Source organism: Aquarana catesbeiana, linkage group LG07 (assembly GCF_042186555.1).
Source record: "Aquarana catesbeiana isolate 2022-GZ linkage group LG07, ASM4218655v1, whole genome shotgun sequence".
Taxonomy (NCBI): domain Eukaryota; kingdom Metazoa; phylum Chordata; class Amphibia; order Anura; family Ranidae; genus Aquarana; species Aquarana catesbeiana.
The window spans coordinates 199,553,185-199,566,564 of record NC_133330.1 but is presented as its reverse complement, the minus strand read 5'-3'; the positions used below and the strand labels follow the sequence as shown (position 1 = coordinate 199,566,564).

Genomic DNA, 13,380 nt, shown 5'->3' with positions numbered 1-13,380 from the left:
TCGCCATCTCTTTAACTTCATAACTTAAGGGAATGGTATCCTGTATTCCACCAGAAGAAGACTCCAACAGGGCTGATAAAAGTGCTTGGGATTTCATTGCAGTAGGGGCAATGGGGTTGATTTACAAAAGGCCAATACACTGTTAACTTTGCAAGTTAAGTTGCACTCTGCAAGTGCATTTTCCTCAGAGCTTCACTTTGTGAAGAATATGCAATCACATACAAGGGGAATTTTAAAAAAAAGCATTTTTGCTTGCACATGCTTAGATGGAAGGCAGCAAAGTTTCACCTCACTCACTAAGCTCTGGGGAAAATTCCCTTGCAACTGCACTTGCAGTTTATTCTTCCCTCCTAGATTTTAAGCTCTAATGAGCAGGGCCCTCTAATTCCTGCCGTATTGAATTGTATTGTAACTGTACTGTTTGCCCTCATGTTGTAAAGCGCTGCGCAAACTGTTGACGCTATATACGGTAAATCCCGTATAATAATAATAATTTGCCTTTATATCAACTCAAACTGTAAGCTTGGAGCGCTGTGGATTTCTTGCAGAACCAATAGATATTTTTATATACCTGCAATGTTCTAAACAGGCAAAAACATATTGCATAGTTGTACTGGATTTTATTTTTTTTTTATATTTGGTCCATTTTGACTATTATAATACTGATGGTGACACACGCTTATGAAAGTGGTTCTAAAGTCAAAACATTACTTACCTTAATACAGTCCCTGCCTTAAAGTAGAACTAAAGGCATTTTTTTCATTTTGAATAGAGTAAGGAAGGGTTATAATCCCTGTCAATTGTTTTTGTCATCTGTGTCCCATAGGGGAGAATTCCTTTCAATTCCTGTACCATAGCCAAAACAAGAAGTGAAAGGAAAAGTGAGGGAATCCCCAATCTACAGATGCACAAAGCCTGACTCTGGGCACTCGGAGGAGAGGAGAAACGGACAGCGACAGCAAAGTACTCCAGAAGAGGAGGCTCTGTGCAATATCACTGCACAGAGCAGGTAAGTATAACTTAATTTTTATTTTAAGGCAAAAAACCTTTGCATTTAGATTCACTTTAATGGGAAACTTTGTAAATAAATTATATTTCCATTTACCTGATACCATAACCACTTATGATGGTATGCATTATAGAGTATTTAACATTATCAAGATATACCCTGCAATGCAAGCTTCTATAGGGGAACATAAAAACAGAGGAAAAATAAATAGCCTCCCAGTAAAATATAGACTGCAGTTATCTGTAGAGAAAAGTCAACTTTTTAAAGGATTAGTATGTCCAAACCTCTTTTGTCCTTATTGCTATAAATCACAGGAGTGCACTTAGTTCAGCCGACAGAGGGCTAAAGCCTGCTGTCTGCTGACATCACAGAGCCGGTCCAGGCTCTGCAGGGATACTGACAATAATGTTGTGCTCTGCCCAGATGCCTGACCACTGGCTCAGCATCTCTGTGCGCTGCTCCCACTCCCTCCACAGTCCGGTGTTCCAGCAAGCACTGGAGGGGCAGAGCACAGAGCAGTGACTGACAGTCACTGCTCTGTGCTCAGAGCAGTCCCAAGAACTGATTGATCAGCTGTCTTTGATCGTTCAGTTCTCAGTCTTGGAGCTGGCAGGGGACAGCTGCAGCATCAGTCGGTCTAGGTGTGTATGCGTGTTTAGTATAATTTCATACCTCCAGAAGGCTAAAGTGAACTCCAATTAGATAAGGCATAGGGGCACTGCAAAACAAAAAACAAAAAGATACAGATTACTTGAGCAGAAAAACAATAAGACTGCGAAAATTAAAAATAACTGCATTACTGCTATTTTTCAAATTATTTCAAACTATAAAAAGGCACCAACCCTATGAAAATGCGTGTGACGGCTGCCTCTTTAAGTGTGAATCACACTAATAAATCAAACAAAAAATATAAAGTAGGCGCTTACTTTATATTTTTTTGGTTGTACTGTTATTTTTCAGCATCCAGCAGAGCTGGGCTGGCTGTGCACAAAGAGAATTCCTGTGTATGTATACAGTATGGCTGCTATGTTTCAGCATTGCATACAATGCAGTCAACAGTGATAAGAATTATTTGGTTAGCAGAAAATGAACCCTTCATGACAGAGGATAAAACAAATCCTAATACCTGAATACAATTTAGCAAATTTGATATGTGTTAGTAAAACTGTACATATCCAGGTGAATTATACCTTGTTTTTTTCAAGACAAAATGGGCTTTCATGTGGTGGTAAATGGTAATTGATAGACCTAGGTGATTCCACTGGACGTTGTCTCCCCTCCCTGCCTACAACGCCTTGGAACACGTCACAGGTCCCAAGAGGCTGAAAGACTATTCACAAAGCGCAATGCGGCTCCCACATGCGCAGTGGGAAGCAGGCTGTGAAGCTGTAGGGAATCACAGCCTGCTTCCTACCATAGACATGCCGGTGCCAGGGACCCAAAGGCGGGTGAAAAACCGTCTTGGGTGGGGATAGCACTGGATCCCTGGACAGGTAATTGTCCTTATAATAAAAGTTAGCAGCTACAGTATTTGTAGTTGCTGACTTTGATTTTTTTCCCTACAGACTGAAGAACCTCTTTAAAAAACAGGAATGTTAAGTTTACATTTAGCTAAATAAAACAAACCATTGAACATCAACTATTCCAAGTACCTTATTAAACTAAATCATAAAGCCCTTTACTTATGGTGAATAAGTTCTTAGCACCCTTGCCAGACCTGGCTTCCATGGACACTATCTACATGGCTAAGAGTGTGTATGTTCTTTACATGTCTCTATGGGGTTGATTTACTAAAAAGTAAGAGCTGTGCATAGTAGCCAATCAAATTTTATCTTCAGCTTGTTCATTAAGCTTTGACAAAAAAAAAAAAAACTGGAAGCTGTTTGGTTACTATGCAGAGCTGCACCAGATTGTGCACTCTCTAGTTTCAGTAAATCAACCCCTATAGACCTCCACCAAATGCACTGGACTTCCTTTCACAATCCAAAAAGGCAGGTAGGTAGGTTAGTTGGCATGTCCCCAATGTTGCTCAGGATTGTGTATGAGTTTGGTAGGATATTAGATTGCAGGGACAGAGAGTAATGCCCTGTACACACAATCGGACATTCCTACAACAAAATCCATGGATTTTTTTCCCGACGGATGTTGGCTCAAACTTGTCTTGCATACACACGGTCACACAAAGTTGGTCGGAAATTCCAAACGTCAAGAACGCAGTGACGTACAACACGTACGACGAGCCGAGAAAAATTAAGTTCAATAGCCAGTGCGGCTCTTCTGCTTGATTCCGAGCATGCGTGGAACTTTGTGGGTCAGATATGTGTACACACGATCAGAATTTATGACAACGGATTTTGTTGTCCGAAAATTTGAGAACCAGCTCTCAAATTTTGTGTGACGGAAATTCCGATGGAAAATGTCCGATGGAGCCTACACACTATCAGAATTTCCAACAAAAAGCTCCCATCGAACATTTTCCGTCGGAAAATCCGACCGCGTGTACGGGGCATTACTTGAATTGTTTGTGGTAAATCTCTGTGTGAAAAGTTGCCTCTATAATTTTGTAAAGGAAATATTACATGAAAATAAAAAGTTTGTATTGAAGCTGTGTACATGATCATGGAGAAAGAAGCAGAGGTGCTACTCCTTTCATACAGTTTCCATTACACTACTCCATTCTGCTCCAGTGCTTCAAATTAAAGAGAAGGAACCTTATCATAGGAAATGCCTTGCTCCTGAAGGCCCTACAACCAGTGTATGGATGAACATGTGGTTTTTGTTAAGGAATGCTGGTCTAAAAGACTAACTAGGATATTGTTTTTAAATAAGGAACAATTATAACTTTAACCAGTAAACTCTTTTCCCTCATTTACTTACAATGCCAGAGCAGTGAGCATGAAGTCCAATGTCTGACAAGCTTAAACCTGAACCCTAGACAAGTTTTGACAGACCAATCCATAATTCAAGCCTTATGCCATAAGGCACCACTGCCAGATACAACAGCCTTATCCCAGACCTATCTGCGGGCTACACTACAACTGAGCAAAGCAGCCTCATCTAGGATCAATTCCAAGCTGTGATTGGATCAAAAGCAGCCATCTCATCACTCTTATATACAGAACGTCTTCCAATGTATCCTAGAACCTGAGCTTTTTTTATATGGCCAAACTAGCTCAGCTACCAAATGCTAAAACGGGGAGTGGCTCCATACAGGAACAGTACATTAATTCCCTCAGTGTGTGAAAGTCATTTATAGACTGATGCTGTTTTATTATAATTATTTGAAGTTCTGTTATGTAGTCCTTTTGGATAAAACAGTTCTTTGTGTTGCAGCTCAAATTTTAACATGAGAAAAGTTTGAAATATTTATGTCAGATTAGGGAAAAAGAGCTGAAGGTGGGCAATTAGTTTATCATCCTATCTGCTCTTAGCAAACATCAGCAAGTACTGTCTTTATACTAGAAAAAAATGGCTACTGCTCTGTTTATCACATGTGTCTTCTAAAACTGAAAGCTTGAAAATGTGGCATGCAAAAGGATTAGTCCCCCCCCCCCCCCCCCCATCTCAGACCAAAGACAGGGTTTTTTGTGTCTTCACTCTACACTGCCAGAATGACAATTTTTAACTGTCACTGGAATGTCCCAAATTTGATTAGAGGATTAATAAGTCACGGAAAAGTAGCTGATTCAAACTCCCTGGCTGCGGATCTGTCCAAATTAAGTCATACCGAACAGATACAAAACAGTTGTAAGCAAATCTGAAGCTTTCTGAATCCTTTTGTAAAACAATTCATCTCTGTACTAAAATAATTAACAAAGATGCAGCACCAACAAATTCATTTTTGTGGTTATTACAAGTGAACAGACCACCCACATGTCACAGACCACACTGATGTAGTGACAGTATAATTTTACTTATGCCCCCTTCCCCTTAGGGCTTGAAGTATGAATACGACTGCAAATTTAATAGCAAGAAATCATACTTTAAAGAATAAAGGATCCCACTATCCAGTAAATGGGCTGTTAGTATATTTGCTTTAAGTCTACAGAGCTGAAGATTTGCCACATGATTTTCCAGTTTCAAATAGAAGGAATCATTATCAGGATTACATGTAATGACTTCTCAACCCAATGGTCTGGCAGAGGTTTTTTTTTAATGATCAAATCTACTTAATTAATACCAGGTTGATGCTTAATAAAAATCCAAGGATGATGATGATGACGATAAACACATAACACATAACTTGCTAAGACTGACTTAAAGTCAATGGTTTGAGGGAAGCATTTGGAATGATTGTTTCTCACAAGTTTCACTCTTACAGTGGGGCAAAAAAGTATTTAGTCAGCCACCAATTGTGCAAGTTCTCCTACTTAAAAAGATGAGAGAGGCCTGTAATTGTCATCATAGATATACCTCAACTATGAGAGACAAAATGTGGAAACAAATCCAGACAATCACATTGTCTGATTTTTGAAAGAATTTATTTGCAAATTATGGTGGAAAATAAGTATTTGGTCACCTACAAACATGTAAGATTTCTGGCTCTCACAGACCTGTATCTTCTTCTTTAAGAGTCTCCTCTGTCCTCCACTCATTACCTGTATTAATGGCACCTGTTTGAACTTGCTATCAGTATAAAAGACACTTGTCCACAACCTCAAACAGTCACACTCCAAATTCTACTATGGTGAAGACCAAAGAGCTATCGAAGGACACCAGAAACAAAATTGTAGACCTGCACCAGGCTGGGAAGACTGAATCTGCAATAGGCAAGCAGCTTGGTGTGAAGAAATCAACTGTGGGAGCAATAATTAGAAAATGGAAGACATATAAGACCACTGATAATCTCCCTCGATCTGGGGCTCCACGCAAGATCTCACCCCGTGGGATCAAAATGATCACAAGAATGGCGAGCAAAAATCCCAGAACCACACGGGGGGACCTAGTGAATGACCTGTGGAGAGCTGGGACCAACGTAACAAAGGCTACCATCAGTAACACACTACGCCACCAGGGACTCAGATCCTGCAGTGCCAGACGTGTCCCCCTGCTTAACCACTTAAGGACTAGCCTTGTTTTGGAATTTAGGTGTTTACATGTTTAAAACAGTTTTTTTTGCTAGAAAATTACCTAGAACCCCAAACATTATATATTGTTTTTTTTTCTAACAACCTAGAGAATAAAATGGCGGTCATTGCAATACTTTTTTTCACACCGTATTTGCGCAGCATTCTAACAAGCATGCTTTTTTTGGAAAAATTTCCCTTTTATTTTATAAAAAAATAAGACAAGAGTAAAGTTAGCCCAATTTTTTTTTATATTGTGAAAGATAATGTTACCCCGAGTAAATTGACACCCAACACTTCACACTTCAAAATTGCGCCTGCTCGTGGAATGGCGTCAAACTTTTACCCTCAAAAATCTCCATAGGCGACGTTTAAAAAAATTCTCAGGTTGCAGGTTTGGCTAGAATTATTGCTCTCGCTCTAACGATTGCGGCGATACCTCACATGTGTGGTTTGACCACCGTTTTCATATGCTGACACTACTCACGTATGCGTTCGCTTCTGCGCGCGAGCTCGTCGGGACGGGGGTTTTAAAATTTTTTTTTTTTATTTATTTTTACACTGTTTTTTTAAAAAAAAATTGTGTCACTTTTATTCCTATTACAAGGAATGTAAACACCCCTTGTAATAGAAAAAAGCATGACAGGACCTCTTAAATATGAGATCTGGGGTCAAAAAGACCTCAGATCTCATATTTACACTAAAATGCAATTAAAAAAAAAAAAAAAGCAATCTCGCGGCGAATCCGCCACAGAGACCACTTTTATCTGAAAGCCGACCGCCGCACGAAAACGGTCGGCAGTGGTTAAGCCAGTAAATGTCCGGTCCTGTCTGAGGTTTGCTAGAGAGCATTTGGATGATCCAGAAAAGGATTGGGAGAATGTCATATGGTCAGATGAAACCAAAGTAGAACTGTTTGGTAGAAACACAACTCGTCATGTTTGGAGGAGAGTTGCAACCAAAGAACACCATACTTACTGTGAAGCATGGGGGTGGCAACATCATGCTTTGGGTCTGTTTCTCTGCAAAGAGAACAGGACGACTGATCCCTGTACATGAAAGAATGAATGGGGCCATGTATCGTAACATTTTGAGTGCAAACCTCCTCCCATCAGCAAGGGCATTGAAGATGAAACGTGGCTAGGTCTTTCAGCATGACAATGATCCCAAACACACTGCCCGGGCAACGAAGGAGTGGCTTCGTAAGAAGCATTTCAAGGTCCTGGAGTGGCCTAGCCAGTCTCCAGATCTCAACCCCATAGAAAACCTTTGGAGGAAGTTGAAAGTCCGTGTTGCCTAGCGACAGCCCCAAAACATCACTGATCTAGAGGAGAACTGCATGGAGGAACGGGCCAACATACCAGCAACAGTGTGTGACAACCTTGTGAAGACTTACAGAAAACGTTTGACCTCTGTCATTGCGAACAAAGGATATATAACAAAGTATTGCGATGAACTTTTGATATTGACAAAATACTTATTTTCCACCATAATTTGCAAATAAATTCTTTCAAAAATCAGACAATGTGATTGTCTGGATTTGTTTCCACATTTTGGCTCTCATAGTTGAGGTATACCTATGATGACAATTGGTATAAAGAAAAAAGAGAAAACCGCGCTAAAAAGCTATAAAACACCTTAAGGCCTCATGCACACAGGATGTTAAAATAACGTTATGAAAACGCCAGTATTTTTGCAGTGATTTTTTAAAACTTTTTTCAGCTTTTTTCAATGTTTTTGCAATAGCGTTTTTTAGCGTTTATTAGTGTTTTTCTGCGTTAGCAGTTTTTAGCGTTTTTTTTTTTTTTTCAATGGATCAAAAATGTTAAAAAACGTTGGTGAGTGACGTTTTTGAGCGTTTATCAGCGTTAGAGCGTTTTTACAGCTGAAAAACGTCTCTCAGAACCCACTGGTCCTGGGTTTTTTTTACAGCTTAAAAACGCCTATGCCATTTGCAGCTCAAAAACGCCTAGGTGGGCATGAAGCCATAGACTAACATAGACAGGCCTTTTTAAGCTGCAATAAACGCTCAAAAAAGCGGCTGTAAAAACGTCCGTGTGCATTAGGCCTAAATTGCAGCTGCAACAAAAAAAAACACTAATATAGGTGTAATAGACTAAGAAGAATATGCTAAGTGCGCTTGCAATCCAGTGATCAAAAATGTGAATAAAATATAACTGAAAAAGTTATTAAATCAATATAAGGTGAGTATATTAATTACCAATAATAAGTATTACCAAGTTCAAAAAGTGTTTGCAAATAAATTATAAAAACAAATATTGAGTGAATATACATTCAGTGATCTAACACAAAAATAATCAAATCCATAATTGCTAAATAAAAAAAATCATAAAAAAATAAATTCCAAAGTTCATGGATAGCTAGTGTATTAAAAAGTAGTAGTAGAGGCAAGTTCAATCCATTCATAGAGAGTTCAATGAAGGTACACTAATCACATGGAGGGGAATCACGTATCCACAGTTCGTTTTAAACACAGCCCATATGAGTGGAGAGGGAAGAAGGGCGTGTGAAGAGATATCCCAGCAACCAGTAAATCCAATGGACAATAAGGATGGACCCTTACCAGACACGGTGGACCTCCTTAATAGCAATGTCTTATGTGCGTGCAGATACAGCCCTCTGCAGGGACAGATGGATGGCGGCGTCTGGATCCACCGATGTGTGCCGCGTATCAACCGGAGGCAGTTCTAGTGTGTCAGCCTAGAAGGAGGCACTCGCTGATCCCAAGAGCCATGAGTGCAATAGGGGGCAAGAAACAAGCTCCAATGGTGTAGTAAAAAACGGATTTTTAAAACAGCTTACCTGTAAAATCCTTTTCTTGGAGTACATCACGGGACACAGGGCACCATAATAATGACTATGTGGGTTATACGCTTACCTTTAGGTGATTGGACACTGGCAACCAATAGTAAGACGGTTCCTCCCATATAACCCCTCCTATACCGGAAGTACCTCAGTTTTGTAGCAAGCAATGATGATCCCAGAAAGAGGGGAGGGACCTCTGTGTCCTGTGATGTACTCCAAGAAAAGGATTTTACAGGCTGTTTTAAAAATCCGTTTTTCTTTATCGTACATCACGGGACACAGAGCACCATAATAATGACTATGTGGGATGTCCTAAAGCAATGCACCTGAGGGGGGGAAAACCCATTTTCCCTAAGCCCAACGGGCCTGAGACCATAAAGCTGCCTGCAACACGCTGTGGCCAAAAAACAGCCTCTTTTTGAGATCTCACATCTACCTGGTAAAACCTGGTAAACGTATGAACTGAAGACCAAGCGGCCGCTTTGCAAACCTGAGCCATAGACACCTGTTGGCATACTGCCCATGATGCACTAATCCCTCTAGTGGAATGTGCTTTTAAATCCCGGGGTGGAACCCTGCACTTTAATCCATACGCCTGGATAATAGTCTGACGAATCCACCTGGATATAGTTGAACTTGTTGCCGGCTGTCCTTTTTTAGGACCTTCAGACAAGACAAAAAAACAGTCAGTCTTCCGAAAGGGAGCTGACATTTCCAAGTAAACTTTTATCGCCCTCACCACATCCAGTGAGTGAAGCAACCTTTCCTCCCTCGTCTTAGGGTTTGAAAAAAAGGAAGGTAAAATGATATCCTGATTCAAATGAAATTTGGAAACCATCTTCGGTAGAAATTCCGCATGAGGGCGCATGACCACTCTGTCCTGATGAAGAATCATAAAAGGTTCTTTGCAAGAAAGGGCGGCCAATTCTGACACCCTTCTAGCCGATGTTATAGACACAAAAAAAAACTAATTTTCTGGTCAATAGGACAAAAGGAATATGCCTAATAGGTTCAAACAGTTGACCCTGTAAGGCTGACAGTACCAAATATAGGTCCCAGGGACATAAAGGTGGTTTAACCAGCGGCCTCAAGTGTGTTACACCCTTGACAAAGGTTCGCACCAAAGAATGGGATGCAATTGGCCTTTGGAAGAAAACCGATAAGGCCGAAATCTGTCCTTTCATTGTCCCTAAAGCGAGCTGCAAGTCTACTCCCGTTTGCAGAAAGGCGAGAACCCTTCCAGTCGTATACCTACGAGGGTTCCATTTTCTTTCCTCACACCAAGGAATATATGACTTCCAGACTCTATAATAGATAGCTCTAGAAACTGACTTTCTAGCGTTTATCAAAGTAGACAAGACTGAACCCATAATACCACGGTCTTTCAATATTCTGGTCTCAATAGCCAGGCCATCAAATTCAGCAACCGTAAAGAAGGATGGAATATGGGCCCTTGAGACAACAGGTCTGGATGGCAAGGAAGGACCAATGGGTCCCCTACTGCCAACCTCACAATCTCCGAGTACCATGATCTCCTGGGCCACGCTGAGGCCACTAAGATCACCGGCTTTCGTTCCTCCTGTATTCTGCGTAGTAAGTGCGGCAGAATTTGGATCGGAGGGAAGGCATATATTAGAGAATACTGATCCCAAGGAACTACTAATGCGTCTTTCCCGACAGCAAGCGGATCCTTGGTCCTGGATACAAACCTGTCCAGCTTGGCATTGAATCTGGATGCCAGCAGATCCACATGTGGGGTCCCCCAGTATTGGCAGATCTGTAGAAAAACCTCGGGTGCAGGGACCATTCCCCTGGCAACAATTTCTGACGACTTAGGAAATCCGCCTGCCAATTGTCCACCCCCGGAATAAACACTGCCGACAGAAACGGCACGTTTTTCTGCCAAAGTCAAAATATGATCTACCTCTCTTTGGGCTGCCCGACTCCTGGTACCTCCCTCGTGGTTGATATATGCCACTACCGTGGAGTTGTCGGACTGGACTCTGACAGGAAGAACCCGCAATCTGGATGTCCAGAATCGCAGAGCTAGACGAGCTGCCCGAATCTCCAATAGATTGATGGGCAGGGTCCTTTCTGTCTGGGACCATATTCCCTGGACAGACGCTTCCTCTAGGACTGCTCCCGAGCTAAGAAGACTGGCGTCCGTGGTTACGACTTTCCAGGCTACCGGTGGGAAAGATTTCCCTCTTTTCAGGTTGCTGGTTCTTAACCACCAAGAGAGGTTCCATAGAACCTGTGGAGATAGAACCATAGGCTGATCCAAGGTTCGAGCTGACTTGTCCCAGGCCTTTAGAATACTGTTCTGGAACACTCTGGAGTGGAACTGTGCATGTGGCACTGCGCTGAAGGATGACACCATCTTGTCTAGTAACCTCATGCACAGCCAAATAGAAGGTGTTAGTTCTTTTTTCACCTTCTGTACAAGTTCCACTATGGAGGCGATCTTTAAGGGAGGAAGAAAAACCTTTTCTTGGGCGGTGTCCAAGACCAGACCCAGATACACCAAGGCTTGGGTCGAACAAAGAGCTGACTTGTCCGTATTTAGCATCCAACCTAGGCGTTGTAAAACCCGTACTGTTCTTGACACGTTTTGAACTAGTATGGGGCGAGAGCATTCCTTTAGAAGATCGTCCAGATATCCTACTACGGAGACTTTCTGAGACCTTAGGGAAGCTAACACTGGGGCCGGAATCTTTGTGAAGACCCTGGGGGCTGTGGCCAGACCGAAAGGTAGTGCCACAAATTGAAAATGACTGCCCTCTACAGCGAAGCGTAAAAACCTTTGATGTGGACCAAAGATCGGCACATGAAGGTATGCGTCCTTGATATCTATGGACGCTAAATAGTCTCCCTTTCTCAGGGATTTTATTATTGAACGAACCGACTCCATGCGGAAGGATTGGACGTCTACAAAGAAGTTGAGAGCCTCGAGGTCCAAAATGGGCCTTACTTCCCCATTTGGTTTCGGCACGGTAAATAGGTTTGAGTAAAACCCCTTGAATCTTTCCTCATGCGGAACCTTTACAATTACCCCCTGCATCAGCAGATGGTGTAAAGCTAGAAATAGGCATCTTCTTTTCTCTGGATCCGACGGAACCCTTGAGTACAGAAACCGATTCGGGGGGATCTCCCGGAACTCTATTCTGTAACTGTATTTTACAGTGGAAATGACCCATCTGTCCTGAACCAGTTCTTCCCAGGCCTTCCCAAACAGCCGAAGCCTGCCTCCCCACCCGTGAGAGCGGGGGCGCCCCTTCACAAGGTAGACTTGTAGTTGGGCTTGGGTGCCTTTTGGGTCCAAGGTTTTTTCTGACCCTGGGGTCTTTTAAACCCAGACGGCTGAGGCCGTCAATACCTATTAGGGGAAGAAGCACCAAGTCCTGGAGCATTAGGAATTTTATAAGAGGGTTGCTTCCCTTTCTTTTTAATAGGGAGCAGGGCACTCTTTCCTCCAGAGATCTTTTGGATATATTTATCCAGATCCTCGCCAAACAAGTGCTCTTCATGGAATGGAAAAGCTGAGCGTAGCCTTTTACATGGCGTCTCAGCAGACCAGTTCTTTAGCCACAAGACATTGCGGATATGAATTGACAGTAACGCAAAACGAGACATCTGTTGGATTGAGTCTTTCAACCTCGTCTACTGCAAAACATAAGGCATGAGGAATCATCGATAACTCCTCGGCAGATTCCTCCTGGCAAGGTATGTTCTTTACCAATCTTTTAAAGTGATCCTTTAGGGACTGGCAAATTCCAATAGCTGCAACTGCTGGCTGAACTGCTGCACCAGCCACTGAAAAGGAGGCTTTTAATAAGGACTCTAGCTTTTTATCAGCCAGATCCTTGAATACCTGGGCATTATCCACTGGACAGGTTAAACTTTTGTTTACAGAAGATATGGCAGCGTCCACCAACGGTGTGCTCCATTTCTTCCTGTACTTCTCCTCCATAGGATATAGGATAGAAAACCCTTTTTGGAGGCAAGTATATCCTGTCAGGGTGCTCCCAGTCCTCGTAAACCACCTGCTGCAGTAACAGATGCAAAGGGAACGCTTGGGAAATTTGCTGAGGTCGCAAAGATATCAAAGTAGAACAGGAGAGTGCAGACTCCTGAACCGGGGGTAACTTAAACCCAATTCGTACCATCTCAATTAGAGATTGGATAAACAATTTTTGGGAATGGGAGGCCGAAATTGTCTCTTCAGAGCCAGAGTCCTCAGCCGAGGATCCTTCAAGCTCTCCTTCCTCTCGGTCCTTCATGACCAACTCTTCCAAATCCTCTGCCCATTCTGGTTCCAGATCACCTGGACCCATCTGGCTATAAGAGCCCTGGTGTTCTAGTGACTCACCACTTGGCCCAGGCACACGGGAGGGAGATCTATTACGCTTCCTCCCCCCCCTGAGGTACAGAGGCAATCATGCCAGCTATTTTGCCCTCAAGGCCCGCTAAGGCAGATGC

General features: G+C 42.3%; 1 protein-coding gene across 6 annotated transcripts in view; it reads right to left on the bottom strand.

Moving 5' to 3' along the window:
* The window catches only part of DENND1B (DENN domain containing 1B), a 422,418-nt gene that overhangs the window by 131,820 nt on the left and 277,218 nt on the right, over positions 1-13,380 (bottom strand). For all 6 annotated transcript variants that reach the window (XR_012235321.1, XM_073592973.1, XM_073592974.1 and 3 more), the window contains one exon: positions 1,682-1,727. Coding sequence is in view for 5 of the 6 variants with exons in the window: in XM_073592973.1 (XP_073449074.1) it covers positions 1,682-1,727 (46 nt within the window). In the remaining variant the exon portion in view is untranslated. The remainder of the gene's footprint in view (positions 1-1,681; positions 1,728-13,380) is intronic.